This window comes from Topomyia yanbarensis, chromosome 1 (assembly GCF_030247195.1).
Source record: "Topomyia yanbarensis strain Yona2022 chromosome 1, ASM3024719v1, whole genome shotgun sequence".
Taxonomy (NCBI): Eukaryota; Metazoa; Arthropoda; class Insecta; order Diptera; family Culicidae; genus Topomyia; species Topomyia yanbarensis.
In genome coordinates this window covers 159,106,975-159,127,746 of record NC_080670.1, presented here as the reverse complement: position 1 = coordinate 159,127,746, position 20,772 = coordinate 159,106,975, and the positions used below count along the sequence as shown (strand labels likewise).

General features: G+C 39.4%; 2 protein-coding genes across 4 annotated transcripts in view; both read left to right on the top strand.

Moving 5' to 3' along the window:
- Positions 1 to 26: 26 nt before the first annotated feature.
- Positions 27 to 3,388, top strand: LOC131678995 (head-specific guanylate cyclase). 2 transcript variants are annotated; one of them, XM_058959505.1, is made up of 6 exons: positions 27 to 182; positions 332 to 521; positions 670 to 743; positions 911 to 993; positions 1,503 to 2,842; positions 2,898 to 3,388. In XM_058959505.1, the coding sequence occupies exons 2-6, from the start codon at positions 354 to 356 to the stop codon at positions 3,279 to 3,281; spliced, it is 2,049 nt and encodes a 682-aa protein (XP_058815488.1). In that variant the 5' UTR covers positions 27 to 182; positions 332 to 353; the 3' UTR covers positions 3,282 to 3,388. The 2 variants fall into 2 exon arrangements, with proteins under 2 accessions (XP_058815488.1, XP_058815496.1); XM_058959513.1 differs by having other exon boundaries at positions 45 to 195.
- A 7,172-nt stretch (positions 3,389 to 10,560) lies between these two features.
- The window catches only part of LOC131679010 (lysophosphatidylcholine acyltransferase), a 68,005-nt gene continuing 57,793 nt past the window's right edge, over positions 10,561 to 20,772 (top strand). For both annotated transcript variants that reach the window (XM_058959531.1, XM_058959524.1), the window contains exon 1: positions 10,561 to 11,488. In XM_058959531.1, coding sequence (XP_058815514.1) covers positions 11,306 to 11,488 — 183 coding nt within the window. In that variant the 5' untranslated portion in view covers positions 10,561 to 11,305. The remainder of the gene's footprint in view (positions 11,489 to 20,772) is intronic.

The window sequence follows — 20,772 nt, the reverse complement described above, 5'->3', positions numbered from 1 at the left end:
ACATATCCTATCATTATTTTGTGGTTTTATCTAAACTCCCATCCTGCCCATGAACCGTTCAGTACTAGGTGGATTGATCTGCCATTATTCTACAATTGGTCTGTTCAGATATCGATGAAAATTTTCCAGTGCATCGAAGTCCATCTACAGAACTAGGCCATCGGATAGGAGTACATTCTAAAGTAAATTAGTTTGGTATTTTTTGTAGTCCAAGTTTTTATTAAAAATATTGTTAAATATTGCCTCGAAAGCTGTACAAATTTATAATTTTCATTGGAAATATTTCGACATCCTGAATCGAACTAATTATATCTACGACATTAACTTTTAGTAATCAACACAACCTGTAAGTGATGGCATGCCCATTCGCGAGACATGCCCCACCGGAAGCGTTTCAGCGGCAGCCCTCGATTGCGGATGGTCACGGATGGAATCTGGACGAGGATCTGAGTGAAATTCCAGATGATGCCCTCACGCTAACTCATTTGAACGCGGCCATTCAGCTGCTGACAGCCCCAACGGTAAGTTGCTACTGGGTTGCATGAGTTTTCAGGCGGCCATTTTTGGACATCAATCGATGAGCTAATAAGCTTCGTCCCTTTGTTTGTCTTCGTTTTATTGTTGACATTCGCGGATAACGCTGGATGGGTTCGGCTGACCTACTGGCAGAATGAGGATGTGTATGAGGCTTTGATGTCATTGATTCCAAAGTATAGCAACAAGTGGCCTGGACTTGTCAAGTTGTAAGTATTGGTTGAATTTTAATTTATTAATGTATAAAGGAGGGCATCCGAACGTGTGGTGTTGATTTGAGTGGGTAAACAAACACTGACTTCGGTTTGAAAGGGTACTCAGTGAAGTCTTTGACAAGTCCATTAGTTTGTTTTATTAATGTCATACTACTTTTCAGAAAAACTGACCGCAATTCGTTATCCGTCTATCCTCATTACGACTACTTGGCAGATGTTCAGGATAATTTAAATAAAATTGATGGTAAGTACCCTTGATAGACTGATAAAAGTTATGGTTAGATTGAGTTTTCTTGAAAACCGGAAATCAAATGCCAAATAAAGTACCGTGTTCAATATCATTAGCACAAGAAAGCACTGAGTGAGTTTCACAACTCATTGTAATGGTTTCTTTGACTATTTTAACGAAAATTTCAAGTCCTTTGCACGAAATTGTTTTCACTCGCCCGACAGACTGAAAACCACGACATTAATGACCGTTGAGAAAAGCATTTTACCCAGTGCACAACCCTGAGTCATCATAATCAGCACGAAAAAACATGGAAATTAATCAATGCTGATGTTTCGTTACTATACTAACATTTTTATTGTTGCAAATGTGTTATTTGCAAAGATATTTTGTTAGGATTTAGTTATTTTAACACTTACATGTTTCGTACTATATCATAACATTTCATGGGAGATTTTTCGCAACAAAAAGGTACATTTGTAAACCTCACATTGATTCATCTTCCATTTCTTTTTTCCCCACAGAAACATCGGCCTGCAGTATTCTGATCCTGCTCGGCGAAGAACTGATCCACACCTCCTGCGTTGGGTTAATCGAGCGTGCCTACAAATGTCTCGGCTCCAATCTACAGGAATTTCTCGGATCTCTTGATGGAGTGTACGATGTCCTGAAGCTCCAGGAAGACGATGTTTCCGATACGGGCTTCGTGTGTGCCGGCGAAGGTGAGCTGATCTTCACTTCCGAGCGGCCGGTACTGGCATGGTTGCTGCTGGGATGCCTGCAAGCGTTGAGTCGCATGCTTTTCAACTACGATCCACAGATAGATATGGAACCGTTGGAAGGTGACGTGCCACGTTATCGTTATCTGTTCAAGATGGATGATCTGGAGGAACAGGTTGTTCCGATAATCGCCGAAAACAAATCTACGGGAACGTTGCGAGAAAGTGTTTCGTCCGATGCGAAGGATCTGAAAATGGATAACGATTTTTTCTGCAAAGCATTTCCTTGGCATTTTATTATGGACGAGAATTTGAATCTGGTGCAGGTTGGTCAAGGCTTCAGCCGTCTGTTTAAAAATTATATGGCTACGAGTGGACTGTCAGCCCGCACGTACTTTCGGTTCAAGCGTCCCCGGGGACTGTCGCTGAAATTTCGAGAGATTGTACGCCGCACTAATACTCCATTCATGATTTCGCTGCGTGCACCACCGGGTCGTCCGGATTTTTTCGCTAAAGGTTTAGAAATTAAAGGACAGATGGTGTTCTGTCCAGAATCGAACTCGTTGCTGTTTATGGGATCGCCATTTTTGGATGGGTTGGAAGGGCTAACTTGCAACGGTCTTTTCATTTCGGACATTCCACTGCACGATGCTACAAGGGAAGTCATTCTGGTTGGTGAGCAAGCGCGAGCTCAGGACGGACTCCGTCGGCGAATGGACAAGTTGAAAAGTTCGATTGAAGAAGCAAACGTTGCCGTTATAAAGGAACGCAAAAAGAATGTTAATCTGCTGCAGTTGATGTTCCCCGAGGAGATTGCTGAGAGGCTTTGGCTAGGATCACAGATTGATGCGCAGACCTATCCTGATGTGACTATGCTCTTTAGCGATATTGTAGGCTTCACAAGTATTTGTTCCACAGCTACACCATTCATGGTGATCAGTATGTTGGAAAGTTTGTACAAGCATTTCGACGAGCTGTGTGGATTTTTCGATGTCTACAAGGTAGAAACAATCGGGGATGCATACTGTGTGGCAAGTGGATTGCATAGAGCAGGTATTTATGATGCTCATAAGGTCGCTTGGATGGCGCTCAGGATGATCGAGACATGTTCGTTATACAATACACATGACGGTCAACATATTAGGGTATTTGATGTTCATCTGTAAATTTTACATTTTTCAATAATCGATCCAATTTCAGATGCGCATCGGACTGCACACCGGAACAGTCCTGGCAGGAGTTGTGGGTCGCAAAATGCCACGTTACTGTTTGTTCGGCCATAATGTAACAATTGCCAATAAGTTCGAGTCAGGCAGTGAAGCCTGCAAAGTAAACATTAGCCCGACAACGAAGGCTTGGCTCACTAAGCATCCAGGATACGAGTTTCAGCTTAATCCACGAGATCCATCGTATATGCCGAAAGAGTTTACTGATTCTAAGGGTTTGACTTGCTACTTTCTTGAAGGCTACCGACATCCGACGGTGGGTGATGGAGCGACACTTCAAGAGCACATTGAAGCGGCCATGAAGCAGACGCTACTAGATACCAATGAGGTGGTGGTAGTTGAAGACAAGAGCGCATAAATTGTTTCGGAATGATTTTCTTGTCGAGTTACCAAAAAGAATAAATGCCCAACCGAATATTATGATGATGTGTAACAATAAAATCAATAAAATTTGCATGGAAAGAACACGTTTCGTCAGTGTTGTTGTTGAATGAGAAAGCCTGAAAAGTTTTGCGTTTCTCGAAAACTCTCGTCGGGTTACAATTATAGCAACGAATTGTCGGGTGCAGAATAAGTTCAGGAAAAAAAGGTGATGGTACCTGATACCGATGCTACGGAAATTTTGACAACGGATAGGAGTCAACCCGGAACAGCTCATCATTTCAAATTTACAGGGTAATGCGACTATTTACACCTTGTTTCTGTTACCATTCAACCCATTTCAAACTGTTGGTTAGAGCAGCGTCTGCCTTTTTTATTCAACGCATCCGCTCAAATTGTAGGGCGATTCTCGATTCGAGTTTTCTATGCGCTCAAACACGAGCATTTCACCATTTTCAGGCTATATTTTGTTATTATATTGGTTTTTAAGAACGCTTTCCTTCGGTTGTAGGCAGAGTAATTAATGAAATAGGGCGTCAATAATGGAACCAAAGTAGGCTCTTTACACTATATTGAAATCAAACTAAGTAGATGCGTATTGATTTCTTACCTCTTGTAGGGAATCAAAAATCTTATTGTAATGTTAGAATCCATTTAATACAAACGTTATATTACGTTAGTAGAACTGTATCCTCGAAACATGGTCGATCCTGTCCTGCAATCGGAAAGTCAATAGAGCTAACACCTGCCTAATTCCGTGATCCAGTCATATGCAGGTATGTGCATAGATACAATGAAATGACTGTTTTCTGTAGATTACTCCCGGACTGTATTTATAAGCTAGGAGAGAACGGAATTGCGTGGCGGATAGAACGGGAATGGCTGCGATACAAACTGTAGACAGAATCTACATTGAAGAAGTAATAGAACGCTTATACGAAGTTTCTTGATCGCCAAAATCAACGGTGTCTTCGTGTGCAGCTGGAAGCAACACAAAAGGGTGTATTCTGCGAGAAGCTTTAGCGAAGCTAGACGTACGATTGTGCAATGAAGGTTCGGTCGGCACAATCCGGAGAGCCGGCAGGGAGTCCATTGTCGACGTCACATTCTGTAGCTCTTCACTGACGGTGTACATGGACTGGTGAGTATGCGAGGAAATACACTAATAGCGACCACTTGGTAATTCTCTACCGTACCGACCAACGGAAGCCAAAAGAAGCACGACCAGCGAACGAAAGTGGAAAACAAATACCTCTTCGTTAAGGCAATTCGGCCGGACATCGGGACCGAGAATGTCGAATCGACTGATTTAACAAGAAGGATTGTGACGGCTTGTGACACAACAATGTCGCGAAAACTACTGGAGCCACGCAATAGGTGGCGCGATACGGCGAAAGGATGGTGGACCTAATGGCTCATTCCAACCCTGTTGACGTGGGTCAATAGTAAGCACGGGGAAGTGAACTTCCATAGGACACAGTTCCTTTCGAGCCATGGCTGCTTCAGAAAGTATCTTCATCGGTTCGGGCACGTAACGTCACTGTTGTGCGTGGAGTGTGAGAACATCGAGAATACACCGGAGTTTTCGAATATACGAGGTTCGAAGCGTCACGCAGGGAGATGCTTGAAACGGGAGGACCGGACATCAACCCGGATAATGTCGTCTACAGAACGACAAGCAACGTAAACAGGTGGAAGGCGGTCAACACAGTGGTGACGCAGAAATGGCGTAAGGAACACCGAGCGGGAGAGTAACCAATGCCGAAAAACTCTCAACCGGAGTAGGCTAGATCCACCGCCGGAGACTAGTCTAGGAGACTGCGCCAAATCACCAGGCGTGGGCCGTCGGGGCGCCAGGGAAATGGACGCAGGAGGATCCTATAGCTGATAAATCATGTAAATATCAAGCAAAATAGCTCAATGAAAACGCCTACATAGAAACTGATGAAAAATGACGTTTACGCTTGTCTCTGACAGGTCAGAATCGGTTTTATGTGCATTTGATTTTTTGGGTTATCACTCATATAAAGTGCCACTAGCTAAGATTGGCAATAAAAAAATGGAAAAATTTTCACGCTTTTCGCTATTTATGGTGTATATTTGGGTATCGAATTGAATGGCGCCAAGATACCATAATTTGGAAACCATCAGCTTTTGGCGGTTTAGTATTTAGCAGCATAATTTTGTTGATTAATTTTTCCAGTTGGATGCATTACTAATTCCAATCAAATTTAGTTCGAGACTTAGTGTCTTCAGCAAAGTTTTCAAGAATGTTATTGCAAATAGCTTGGTTGAAGATATGAATGCAACCCGTATTTGTGCATTATAGGCCATATTGCACTACGAATTCCCTTACTAACGGTTATAGGCGACAACAAAGAATTTGGGAGAACACCTTGTAGATGACGATTACTATCCTAGTATGCAAAAGTGACTTCAACGTGTTACTGAACGATTAACAAGGCTCATCGGCAGAACCGACTCATTTGCTGGTATCGCAGGGTCGGCTAGCTACCGGGTAATCAAGGGCTACGCGGATCAAGAACAAAGATCTAAGAACATTCACTTTTCTTGAACTTAACTTTTATTCACAAGTATTTGTGTCGTGTGGGTGTGGGGTGTAATTTACATTTGTTCTAATGTGGCGTGTGCTACTGCTATCACTCAACGTACCATACTTTTACTGCTTCTGTTGAATTGCGTTGCGACGCTGACGATGCCGACGGGCGAGATCCCCTCGCGGACGTCGGCGAAACTGGCCGGATGAAGGCCCCGGTACCGGTACGATGGTGATCCTGATGCAGCGGGTGGACGGACCAGCGGGCGTTTCTGGCTTGAATGCAGGCAGGCGTCTTACCTCCTTGGCGAGCATCGGCGTGACCGCGGCTAACCACAATGGCCAACGCCGAGAGGGGACCCTCCTTTGCAATTAGGGCCTTTGCCCGAGGGTGGGAATTGTTGGCGCGCAGCGCCAGATGACGAACGACGATCCTTTACGGATTAGGCGCGGAATCCTCCCGGATTCGCGAGCCGAACCGTGTGCTGAACGACTTGATGCGGCGCTAAGAGGCACTAAGAGGCACTAAGAGGTCCTGGTGAAGAAAATAGCAACGCGAAGTTGCTTAATGGTCTGCTGGACTCTTCCGGTCAAAATCCGAATTACCTGAACCAGCCGTAAACGTTATAACACACTTCCCACCCCAAAGGGGGGGGGGGGGTATACACTTAACTTCACCGGATAAAATATACTTCAGCACACGGACGCCTGATAGAAATGAGACCAGAGTTTGAAACTGCTGGCCCTTTTATAATAATTTTGAGATGCAGTTCCCTCCAATTTTTATCCCAAAACTATTTTTAAAACTCCAGCATCGCGCGTCTCCAGGCTGGGTGGTTCAGCTACCCACCGAGACAAGCTGACAGTTTGCAGCGGTACGCACCATTTCACTACCCTGCTTACTGTTGTTGTGTAAATTAGTACAAGAAACGTAAAAGTTCTAGAAACAAACAAATAATATTTACAACAAAAACCTAAGCAATGGAACCAACGGTTACAAACGACACATTGGTCAAATTTAATTTTTTTGTATTTTTAAGTTCACTACGAAAATTCACATCTTCCAGTGCAAACGACTTCAAATAAAAATAAAAAATAACCTGTTGAAATCCGAAAAGCAACGTGGCCTATCAGGATATTTATGTCACCGATGACGAGCTTAACATTCCGTCATAGGCAGCTATCATAGACATGCTCTAATCGAAGAAATGGCCTTTGATCCATACTACACACATCCTTTCGCTGATCGCCTGCCACTTGATCACGCGTTGGCGCATTTTGCCCAGCTCTTGTGCCGTTGCTCGATCCCCGCATTTCCACACCTTCTGTCCCGTCTATCAAAGCTCTTCCAATGCTACGGTTTCGAAGTTGCGAGTTTTCTGCTCATCCTTTTCTGCTTGATTGTTAGTAAAGTGGTGTTTTTGGGCCACTCGTTGAACTTGACCTAACGTGTCTCGTAGTCCGTTACCCAACTTAACTGACACCTGCGACAGGTATTTAGTTCTGCCTACGGTAGGGTTATAGCGCCCATGCCCGCTCACACCACCCCATTTCGCTATTACACGGTAGTACCCAGTCGATCGCGGCCTACAGATTAAATTTCATCAATAGACCCGCCAACATTTTTGAAAACTCTAAGATTTTCGTCAAAACCCCCTCCAAACCAAATTTCTGGCTACGCCACTGCTCCAGTTTAATTGAATGAAGTAATGAAGTACGTTACGTGTTTAGCGTAGAGATGAGTTTAGAAAATCGCACGAATCAGAATAAAGGATTCATATTATGTGACGTCACTCGGAGAACATTTTAGAAGGAAATGGTATATTTTAACCATATCTGCAGTTTGATTTTACTATAAAAGGATCAGACGTTACCGATTAGGTGGGACAGTTCCAATTTTAAAGAACTTATTCTGCTTGACTAGACATCCCGGAAAGTGTTCCGCATTTTCCAATACATGGGTTTTCATTTCTAAATACCCTAGAAACATTAATATTGTACAAGGCGCTCAATAAAGCCTTGGAATCGTGGTAGCTTCAAATACCGTCGGGAAAAATTAAGCCAATTTATATTGATTTCAACGTTACCTTTGTCGATTTCTACTAAAAGTCAACGAATTCTTTGTAAAAAATTTACCGATCTAACAAAAGATACGTTATCCGAATCAGAAACTCTATACACTCAGGTTTTTTACGCGGATTTTGAAATTTACGCGGTTTTCATTTACGCGGATTTTGAAATTTACGCGGTTTTCATTTACGCGGTTTTTGAAATTTACGCGGATTTTTTAATTTACGCGGTATCCATTAACGAGGTTCCCATTAACGCGGATTCTTAAATTTACACGGTCTTCATTTACGCGGATTTTGAAATTTACGCGGTTTTCATTTACGCGGATTTTGAAATTTACGCGGTTTTCATTTACGCGGTTTTTGAAATTTACGCGGATTTTTTAATTTACGCGGTATCCATTAACGAGGTTCCCATTAACGCGGATTCTTAAATTTACACGGTATTCATTTACGCGGATTTTGAAATTTACGCGGTTTTCATTTACGCGGATTTTGAAATTTATGCGGTTTTCGTTTACGCGGATTTTGAAATTTACGCGGTTTTCATTTACACGGATTTTGAAATTCTCGCGGTTTTCAAAAAAAAAAACCACGCAAAAAAAATCTGAGTGTACTTCTGGAAACTCACTCAGGGTCAATTGTTTACTTGGCGAATACAAATAGTGTGACTAACGTATATCTGCTTGCTAAATCAGCGTCAAAATTGAATGATACGAAATCGAAACGCAATATGTCGCTTACTATTCACTCTATTTCCTTTTTCTAATTAACCATCTGACTTCAATTAAGTATTTTTCTAGACATTTGACGATACTTCAAATAGATATGTATTACTAAATATTCCAATCGGGTAATCACCGGATAGTCGGATACTGAGAAACTCCAAAAATTTTAAAGCAAACTGGGACTAATAGGAGTTGTATATTGAAGGTTGATTTGCTTTTTCTGGGCATATCTATTCGCTGTGAAATTGGAATAGCGATATACATTCAAATGAAATTGGCATATTGCTGGGAGTCCCACCACAATCTTTCAATATGCCAATTGTTTACATCGTGCACATTGAAATTTATAATGTTGTAGTTGTCACTTTTAAATAACTGTCATAAATGATGTTTTAAATAATAAATTTTGTATATAATTTCGTTTAAATAATAAATTTTGTATCTGATGCTGAATCATGCTCTTATTATAGATAACATGACCCAAATCTATCAGAAACATTTAGCATTACCACCGAATGTCAATATTTTTCGACCAACGCGCCCGAACCCGTTAGTTTGCATTACACACGTTCCAGTTCAGCTCCGGTAAGCGGCTCATACCAAAACTGCGGAACAATGTGTAAACAAATCGCACGCAGCACAAATACTATCGACACTTTCATTCAGTTTTCATTCATAGCTAAAGATTTTGTTGGCAAAATTCACACTCGATTGTTTGGTATGTATTGATAAAACTCTCGCACTGGTGAGATAAATCTACACTACGCTCTTGGCAAAAGGTCCAAGGGGCCATGCATAAATGACGTAGCATTTTGGGGGGTAGGGAGGGTATACCAAATTTGTGACGAAGTGTGACGAGGGGGAGGGTATGGTCAGAAGTTGTGCGACGTAGCATTATGTTTAAAACCCATTGTTTAGAGAAAACAATTTGATGATCCTCCATTCCCAAGAGAAATGAATTTAAATTCAAACAAGTTACTTTTGATGCGGTTTTTCACGAGGTAAATTTTACGATTCGCAGAATTTCAATTTCAAGTTCGCAAAAATACGAAAAGATTTTGTATGCGGATTTAACTTGCTACATTAGTTAGGTAATGTTGCTAACTAGTAGACTTAGTTTGGAAGCTGAATTAAATTTTCACTTCGGAATCAACCAAACTAAATTTAGTGATTTAGATGAACGTATGCTTCTTAGAATCATTGGCAGCTACAGGATTGAGAAAACTTCTCTTCATGCTCCCCTTGACATATAAAATTCAAAACAAAACTATCAACACTATATTTATGATGAAATGGGCTCATTTTGCACGTAATTTGCTATTATAATGAAATTGTTGATAAAAGTCGTCAAACATTTCGAAAGGACATGTATTTAAAATAATTGAAAAGCATGTAATTTTTTTTTTATCACCCGGGCGCTGTGCATGGGACGAGAGGGAGGGGGTAGGTAAATGCTACGTTATTTACGAGGGGGAGGTTAGAATTTTGTGACCAAATGCTACGATGGGGGAGGGAGGGGTCAAAAATAGCTGAAAAAAAGCTACGTCATTTGTGTACGGCCCCCAATTTGAAAAAAAAAAAAACTCTCGCCCTCTCTGCTAAGAAATACGAAGAAATGATAGCCAGTGATGCTACATATGCAGATTCATGAGAATTTAACAATATTGAATCTTGCTCATTGAATACACATATTGTAGATGTAATTGACAACAGGTATAAAAAAAATACTTGTAAATTGATCGCTTTTCATCAAATTTATTTGAAATACCTCGTCAGTTTTGAAAATTATAAATCATGAATGCAGTTATTATTAAAAGCAGGATTTTTATTTGGCAACACTGGTGCTCCAAAGTTTACTCACCGTATGCTCGTCCTTTCTTCGCTCAATCTTCAATCGGATACATTCCGCAATAGTTGTCATCGAGCGGTGGTGAATTGCGGACGTGTAACGTTTTTGTTGTTACCATATCATCCGATTGCAGTTCCGTTTGTGCAGCGTTTGCAGAAAGAAAATCTTCCTGGAAAACCATACCTGAAAAATCGATTTCGGTTCATACTCTTCAATTATTTCTAGAAGTTGTTCATTTATACTATTTTGTGACAATAGCCAGTGGAAAACGGGTGAAATTTTATCATTTCGGGTCCTCAAAAAAGAATCGCAATTAAATTTTACAAACCTTGCAATTTTTTGCGACGGACTGGGCCATTGTGGCGTATGTTGCAATGGTGTTTGTGGAATTTTTTCGGTCAAATGATGTGTTGAGCTCAGCAGTTCAGTGAAGCAGGCGCTTTTCGTGGATATCTCGGTGGCTCGATGGTATACTGTGTGAAAAGAAACAAGTGAAAATGTTTGATTAAAAGATGCAGATAGTGCAATGATGCAAAAAGCAGTTGCAACCTAGTGCAGTTCGGTCGATGATTGGCGTGGGCAAGGTGAAAGTTTTGCCCTGACAAAGATATAACGGGGGTGTGCATGTGCTGTGAAAGGATATACGTGCAAGACGTCACAACCGAATATACGCACCCGATCGAGAAGGATTTTTCCAGAGCGGCGCGTTTCCGCGTTATAAATTATTACGTCGCAACGCGTAACAAGTTGGATGCCGCTGAAATAGAAAGCTACCGGAATTTGCAGTATTAAGTAAGCATGGAATCGATGACACGCTCCTCTGATAACGGACTCCAAAAACAGGAACCGTACGATGCCAAAGCATCACCAGCTCCTGTGCCAGTGCGAAACACTCGACCGCCAGCACAACCGAAGGAGATTCACTATGTTAACCCCTTTGTGCATAAGCTTATTTGGGATGATCCAGTTGATAAAATCAAGGTAGGTCTCTGTGATGTGGCTAGCTCTTCTAAAGGCTGTCCTATAAACGGTTGGGAGAGCCTAACATCGGGACTATGCAATGGCAAATATAAGTTATCCCAGTTGGAAAAAAATCATGGTTTTCGATTCAATATATTGCAATAAATTATTGCGGAAGTCTACAGACTTATTCTTAAGTTGGGTCCGGATTAACAATTTGGATTTGTTTACATTTGATTAAGAAAAATCCGAATTAATGCCCTAGCTTCCATTGCCCTTCACAAAAAATCTAGATTAACAATTTACAAATAATTGCAATAGGTAGATCAGGCAAATTCTTTTATTAGTTGTCTTAAATCTTTTAATTTCGATATCTTATCTTGCAACATTGTTATTGGTAGATAGAAATACCTTCCCAACTAAGTTTAAAGGAAGCTGCTCATATTGGTGGGTTGTCGTAAAAAAAATTATCTACGCAATATTCTCCCGCCAAAGTCGTCAATGTTAATGATTTGATTTCGTATTAGTTTGGAAGGGATATGGAGAAGATTGTTCAGCATTTTATCATATTTCGTCGCTGTTGTGCTATCTTATGACAAACGCCATTTTGGGGTAAACTGAATTAGATATGCCGCATTACTTGTCTGAGCAATCTCTACAAAGTGGCGTTTTCAAAATTTTGAAATTGTGCTTGGTTACTTAGATATAGCGAGAAACACGATGAGAAATAGTCAGTTTTTGCTTCAAATCACTGTATCTAGGGATTTGCTCAAGTTAAATTGAAGTTTTAGAAGTTTTTATGCGTATAAACGCGTGAGAAACACAACGGCATAAAAATTTTCAAAAGAAAAATACACGAGTTGTGAGAAAAACGCAGTTTACGGTTTAAACTGGAAATATAGCATATTTGGCAACACTGAAACCAAAAATAATTTTTTTCCTAAATTCCCTGATTAATTTCCCTCAAAATGCATTCCACCGATTGTTTATAGAACAAATGAACCCAAAGATATGAATAAAAGTTAAAAATTGATGATTTTTTTCTATGGAAAATTTTCCATGCACTATTATGAAATATTCAATCTCAAACTTTAAAAATCGTTTTTCTCGAAATGTACTAAATGGCGCTTGTCATAAGATAGCACAACAGCGACGATTTGTATTCGATTTTTACATTTTAATATATTTGAAGCGAGTTCGTATGCAATATTCATTGACATGCTAAGATAAACATAAAAGTATTTTTCTGTGTCTTTTTTTAGGCAGAATAACGAAATTCGTTAAAATTTCTTTGTTCGTTTTGCATAATATGCCGTTTTACGCATGAGTGTCCCACTGTCTACGTTGTTTCCTTTATATATGGCTTAATTATGCATTGCACGCTAGCAAACATCTTGATCGAGATTCGGGAAGCAATCTAGATCAGAATGTCATTGTCATGAGATGCGTCATAAATTTTAGTGCTATGAACTCTGCTTACTTGATACTAGTGCAAACAGTTACTCTGCACTCACACTCATGCAGGATTGTACTGTTGATACTAGACTACTAAAGAGTACACATGCACTGATGCTGACGAGATGATTTGGGTTAAGCAGAGAGAAAATGTGCTTTGCATATTTTTTGTGCTTTCTATTTCACATGTGGAGGCAATTCATCACGTCGTAGTAAATAATTAGATATATGTTAGGGTGAGTCACAAAATTGCAATTTTTAGCTCACCTCTTGCAGCTTTTTATTTAGAATTACATGAAACACTCAGTGGCGTAGTAGCGGGGGGGGTTTTGGGGACAAAACCCCCCCCGAAATATTTTACGTGATAAAAAATTGTGCATGTTAAACAAACTCTTTAATTAGAATCCTCTAAGTTTGTTTTGAAAATATTTTCTTATAAGTTCCATGTAGTGAAAATTGTTTTGCGAAACATTGCTTTCCTTTTTAACGTTGCGCACTTTTGGTAATATTCGAATGAAGATCCCTTAAGAATTTTGGAAATCACTATTTCAAAGGTCGTAAGCGAATGCGGTATAAGGTGGGTTGAGCATATAGTCGCCGATCTCAAATATCAACTGATGCACTCTCGCAAATGTTCACTGAAAATGTAAAATAAATATGTTTAACTCACAACTACAGTAGATTATGTGCGAAGGCTAAAGATGACATATGCGGACATAAATGTCAATTAAAGCAATCTAAGTAACATAAAACACACCCGCGAAAAAAAAAAACCGTTAGCCACTTTGTTGATTGGCAAATGTAATTAAACATTCCAGTAAGATGCTCAAAATGGTTGTTTTGAAAATGAAGCAAAATGTATTTTGTATATCAAGAACCCACTAATGAATTAAACGTTCCAAAATTAGTCGCAAAAATTTCTTTAAAAATTTTTTTGAGCCTTCTCAACAAATTAATTATTTTTGACCCAAAGCATAATGATTTTTTTTACAAGCTGTGGTATCAAAAACGATTTAGCACACGAAAATTAATACTGTCGTGCGGGGCTACTTTGGATATGTGGGGCTACTTTTCTCACTTTAGTTTTTCATGTTTTATTGTTGAAAAGGCCTCTTTTATTTTATATCGAATTCAAGAAGTGTGCAAAGTAGCCACCAGCTAGTTCACATAAAATATTTTTAAACGCTATATGAACAACTTTTCTAAGTGTGAACCAATTCTGCTCATATTTGGCATACATAATACATACACGATGACGATAAATCTGTGCTGATATGATACAAATCCATCGATTATTAAAGGAGTTATAATTTACCAAAATTGAAAAATTGACAAAAAGTGCGTAAAGATACCCCGCACGACGCTATACACAAATTTTAAGAATGACTTCGAAAAAAATATATTTTCGACACACCCCAATGAACAGTAAATGCTTATTTTTTAAATATTTTAATATCGAAAACGAATTCAGCGTACCAAAATTACATGAAACCGTCCTACTTGAACCGGTACGGCAAAGTCTCGACTTTAGTCCACCTTTTGTTCTAATTCGTGCCACCGTGTGTGTACATAAGGTAGATATGCTCAAGACAAAATGAGTCGCCACTAGTTATGATTAGTGAGAGAAAGAGAAAACTGCTACCACAAACCTGCGTGTTCTAGTGAACTGTCAAAAAAGTGAGGGTCAGTAAAAAGGCTAAAGTGTAAAGTCACTACGTTTTTAAGTGAAACGAAATCCTTTCAAGGTAAGTTTTTCTTGCTCTAGCACTCTCGTTTACTCTAACTCTTCCGGTGGGCGGTGGCAACCACATTTGTAATGAAATGCCTCCGGGTGGTGACCATCTGGATAAGCAGCTAATCATCCCAGAGCTTGACTAGCTTACAGTTTGCTATGATCAATTAAAGCAGTATTAAATTCAAACCATAGGAATGAGTGTGTACTTGAGAAAAAATGTTATTTCACTATTATCGTTATATAATTTGTCAATTGGTGTTAATGCACATCTTTTTAATATTGTTGAAAACAACAACATCAATGAACAATTCCTTGAATTAGCAATGAACATATATAACACTACTTTCCCGGTAAAATACTGTAAATAGTGTCATTAAATAAAATACAGTTATCATTTCACTGAAAAATTTGCTTATAAATTTACCTATCGTTTAATCATTATTTTATTTTGCGGATATCGCTATGAAATTACTTTCCCAATTTATAGGTTATCATCTTTAAAATGGATAAGTGGGTGATAAAACGGCCGAGAATCGCGTATGATGACCAAAAACAGCATACTGAAAGTTCCTCTGCTAGTGGAAACAATGAGAGTGGAAGCTATCAAAGTGTGAGCAGTGTAGAGCATGAAAGTAAATATTCCTGGCAGTCAAAATAAAAAAAACTTTCCAAATTCCCAATATAAATATTACAAATGATGTGCTTAACATCCTTAGAATCAGAAAATTTCATCATATTAACGAATAATCTAAGAACGCTACTGAAAATACAGATAAAATATGTGTTTACTCTTTAATTACCCTATTTTAGCCAAATATGCTTAATATTTATTTTTTATTTTTAACTTGTTTTACAACGTTTCAATTTCAAATTTATTTCATTTTCAAATTTTGTTTTCTTAGTTTTACTAAATTACTAAAAAATGTGTTATTTTTTCTGTAACCAGAATTTTGGAGATACTTTCTTAAAAATGATCCATTTTCCAAAAAATAGAAACTATGGAAATCTCAAAAAAAAATGTTGGTGTAGGTCTCATTTTAAAAGCTGTCTATTAAAAGTTTGGCATACAAAAGCATAATTATAAATAAATACATGAATAGGTATTTTTTCAGAGATTGATGAAAGTTCAAGGATGGAGGTGGATTACTCCTCGCCAGACATCGGTATTTATTTCGAGCGAAAACTAACAGATGAAGAGAAATATAAAATCCTTAAAAATCGTTGGATACCAGATGAGCTTTTCAAATTCCCAGCCAGTGGCTCAAGAAATCTAAAATTTCAAAGCAAATGGCTTAGAGAATTTACATGGCTTGTTTACTCTAAGATGCTGGATGGAGCATTCTGCCATTTTTGTGTTTTCTTTACTCCTGCAGAAGTAGGAAAGGGAAGTCATACCCCTGCCCGGTCTCTCGTAACCCTTGCATTTCGTCGATGGAAAGACGCTAAAGAGCAATTTCGAATTCATCAAGATCTCGAATACCACAAAGCCGCGATTATTTCTGCCCAAAATTTTTTTGATATAGCAGAAGGAAAGACTGTTGACATCAGTTTACAGTTAAATCAACAACAAAAAGCTGAAATTCAACCAAATCGTCAAATTCTTAAATCAATTGTTGACACGATCATATTCATTGGTAGACAAGAAATTGCCTTAAGAGGACATCGTGATGCTGGCCCAATCTCATTACAGTCTCCTCTACATAACGATGGCAACTTTAGATCTCTTCTACGATTTCGCATGAACGCTGGCGACGAGATTTTAGTGCAACATTTGGTTCAATCGCAAACAATGAAAAGTCGTGTAACAAGTTACACAAGTCCACAGATTCAAAATGAACTGATCGAAATTTGCGGCAATATAATAATTGAAAAGCTTGTATCAAAAATAAATAAAAGCGAATGTTGCACTATACTTGCAGATGGGACGACTGACGTCAGTGGCATGGAGCAATACTCATTATGCTTCCGTTATACTGAAAAAATAAAAGAAGAATTGATTTTAAGGGAAGATTTTCTTCAGTTTATCCCCATTGAAGATGGCAGCGGTAGGGGACTTGCATCGGCGTTGGTGAATGTTTCTCAAAAATTGGGAATAAATTTTAACTTTTTGGTATCTCAAGGTTATGATGGTGCAGCTGTAATGAGTGGAGAGTGGAATGGATGTGCTGCGGTTGTTATGGAACAATATCCTTGTGCACTGTACGTTCATTGCGCTAGCCATTCATTGAATTTGGCAGTTGGTGAAGCATGCTCCGTTCCTCTTATAAGGAACTGTCTCGGATCGATCAAACAAATCATTTCATTCTTCAGGCCTTCGGCAAAACGCGAAGCTATTCTAGCAAGTTTTATCGAGGATGTGAGCTGTTCAACCAAAAGGGAACGCTTGAAGAAATTGTGCGAAACAAGGTGGACTGAAAGACTTGAGTCTGTTATAACATTCAAAGAAATGTTTGTTCCAATATTTCTCAGCCTGGAAAAAATTCAAGAATCCGGTAGTGGAGAAACATCCAAAAATGCTTTCAGCTATTATCGAACTCTTGAAAGTGGTGCATTTATAGTATCCATGGTTGTGATCAACGAAATATTTTCTCTGACTCATCCTTTGTCTGTCTACTTGCAAGGGAAAAGTATTGACCTTGCTATTGCCGTCTCAACAGCTGATGATTTGGTCCTCATGATGAAACAAATTCGAACAAATGCTGTATTGGAGTTCAAAAAACTTTTCGCAATCGCAGAAGAAATAGCAAATACTGTCGGAATAAGAATCGAAGGACCCAGGGTTGTTCCACGTCAAAAACATCGAGAGAACTACGAATCAAGTTCACCTGAAGAATATTTCCGCAAGTGTGTATTTATACCATTCGTCGACCATTTCATACGTTCATTGAACGAAAGGTTTGTGCATCACAAACGGACCTTATCAATGATTCAAAATATAATTCCTGTTAAAGCTTACGAGCTTGGTAGTGACACTATTTCTCAAACTGTCGAAGCCTTATTGACACAATGGCCACATGTCACGAATACGGTGGTCTCTATAATTGAGAAAGAAGTTTGGTTATGGAGGCAACGCTGGATCGCGGTTGATGAACGGCCACAAACATTCATAGATGCATTAAATTTGTGCAATGAAGCACTATTTCCACATATTTTTAAATTCCTGAAAATCGGAGCGACCTTGGCAGTTACCATTGCTAGCAACGAGAGAAGTTTTTCAACTCTAAGGCGGTTGAAAGATTGGCAAAGGAGCAAAATCGGTGAAGATCGGCTCAACGGACTTGCTCTATTAAGCGTGCATAGAGAAATCGAGATAAATGCCGAAGAAGTTCTCGACAGATTTGCAGTTAAGAAGAGAAGATTTGACTTATAATCTTATTTTATTTATAATAAAAATTGTTTTAATCCACCTAGTGGCGCAATTGTGCCTTTCTCATTTATGCAAACTATGATCCTATTCATTCATTTATTTAGTTCAACATCAATTCATGATAACACTGAATCAACAATTTGCCTCTACAATACTCGATTTGTAGCTGCAGCTCTCCAACGTCGGTTACGCCAAATCATGTTCCACCTGGTCCGCCCATCGTACTCTCTGCGCTCCTCGCCTTCTTGTACCAACCGGATCATTAGCGAACACCATCTTTGCAGGATTGTTGTTCGGCATTCTTGCAACATGCCCTGCCCACCGTATCCTTCCAGCTTTGGCCACCTTTTGGATATTGGGTTCGCCATAGAGTGCAGCGAGCTCGTGGTTCATCCTTCGCCGCCACACACCGTTCTCCTGCACGCCGCCGAAGATCGTCCTTAGCACCCGTCGCTCGAAAGCTCCTAGCGCTCGCAGGTCCTCCTCGAGCATGGTCCAAGTCTCGTGCCCGTAGATAACCACCGGTATTATAAGCGTTTTGTACATGGTGCATTTGGTGCTGGGGTGAATCTTTCTTGACCGCAGTTTTTTCTGGAGCCCATAGTAGGCCCGACTTCCATTCATGATTCGAATTTCACGGCTCACGTTATTGTCAGCCGTTAATAAGGATCCTAGGTAGACAAAATCCTCCACTACCTCGAAGGTATCCCCGTCGATCGTAACGCTGTTTCCTAGACGGATCCTGTCGTTTTCGGTTCCGTCTACCAGCATATACTTTGTTTTGAACGCATTTACCACCACCACTATGATCCTAAGGCTGGTTATGGATATCCCCCCCCGAAAATTTTTCTTACTACGCCACTGGAAACACTGCAAAAATTAGATGAAAATTTGTATAAAGAAGACCAACAACTCTTTTCAAAAATATTGGGCGTCATTGAAATTAACTGTAGGAATTTTTAAAAGATGTTTGATAAAATCTAATATTTTGAATCACTCTATAATCTCTATATATAATTTTGTTTGTTTTGTTTTCTTTCGATTTGCAGCAAGAAAATAAATCAGTATCTTCTACACCGACATCGGTGGTCTGTTCAGTATTTGATGTTATAATGAGAGCGGTTTAACGCGGCGTGGCACATCTTTTGATGTAGACCGGAAGTACACACTGGTACATGCTGCAAACGTGGTAGGGAAATGTTGTACCTAAACATCATGCATGTAGCAGTTTTCCCACCTCGAACGTTGTGTGGCTATAGATGCGTTGTTCTAGCGGCTAGTAGACAATGGTAGGGTTCAATTCACTCAGTACGATACTACGTGGCCACCAAACAGAAGTTCAATGGTTGTAACCGATCCAGTATAATGTACCATGTGAATCAATCAGATATATTGTCTCCTAGTAAACAGACGGCTATGAAGGGGAATAATGCAATTAATTTAGTCGACTCATAGTGATAGTGGAGTGTTTCATGAGAATAACGTATCGTTTCAAAAACTACGCGCTGTATCTGGTTAGTAACCGGCCTTACCAAATTCGATTCGTTTCATCCAAATGATATAAATCAATAATGTTGAACAGCTCCTTGTTCTCTTAATTAACGTGGCACATTCCTTTGATTTCGAGGGTACATTTGCTTTTCTGCGAGTATTATTCTTTATCTACTTTGTGGTTTTCCCCTCGAAACAGAACATCATGACAAGTTACGAATGCCCCATGATTATACAGAAACTATTCCTGCAACGGAACATAAAAAATGGAATCATTTTAGTAGGTTCAATTGTTCCTTATCCGAATATAAGTTCAACACTTGAATTTGTCTGTTGAGCAATAAAATCCGAGGCTAGCACTTGCGACGTTCACTTGACTCTTCATATTGCTCTCAGATGCTTTGTTTTAAAATTAGGTTGTATATATGATCATGACCTCTCGTCAGTTTTCAAGTCGCGCCTGTAGGATGGTAGTAGAAGTGGGTTATATTCAAGAGTTTTTTTCCGTCATTCATTTTGCAATTGCGTTTGGGATTTTCCTTCCCGAAATAGATTCCACTTTAGTTGGCACACATACACACGTATGTAGGCTCTCGGCAAGTTTATTGTTGATGGAAAACCTACCTACGGTGCATCGCAAACAGTGTGTTGAGATTGCAGGAAGGTGTTGAATTTTAAATGGAACTTGTATTGATTTCTTTGATCTAGTTAACAATTGATTGTGACATTTTTGATGCCCAAACGCATTTTTGTTTTGGGTTTGAAATAAAATAGGATAGTTATGTTAAGTACGAAAGCTTTTTACAATAATGTCAGCCAATATTATGAATTTAGGTCGGCGATTCTCGACCTGGGATCCGCGGAGAAGAATTTACGGTGTATACTGGAATTTAAAGCATTTTTTTTTTCGTAACAGACCGTTTTACAGCTGTCGAAATGGCATAGGTTTAGTGTTTCTTAAAATCATTAACGCTTATGAATTATGTGTCGTCATTTAACCTTTCGGAAGTCGCGCTAGTGCACTGAGTGCACGCTGCTCTGAAAATATAGCGAAATCGTCTTAGCGCACCAGTGGCTGCTCGTTCAGCGGGCCATTTGCGCGGCTTCCGGAGGGTTAATATTGACTACATGGTGGAGTAGTTTGATTAGTAATACAGTACCTCTGCTCTATTGAATATTTGAACATATGACAACTTCGTGTGCGTTGGGTAGTTTATTATGCTCCGGCTGAATTAGGCTGTGAAATCCTTTTACACG

Excerpts from the sequence above, each read along its gene's own strand:
- LOC131678995 (XM_058959505.1), top strand. The coding sequence starts at position 354 with ATGGCATGCCCATTCGCGAGACATGCCCCACCGGAAGCGTTTCAGCGG. Across the intron at positions 744-910 it reads TGGCCTGGACTTGTCAAGTT|AAAAACTGACCGCAATTCGT; the intron begins GTAAGTATTGGT and ends ACTACTTTTCAG. Across the intron at positions 2,843-2,897 it reads ATGACGGTCAACATATTAGG|ATGCGCATCGGACTGCACAC; the intron begins GTATTTGATGTT and ends ATCCAATTTCAG.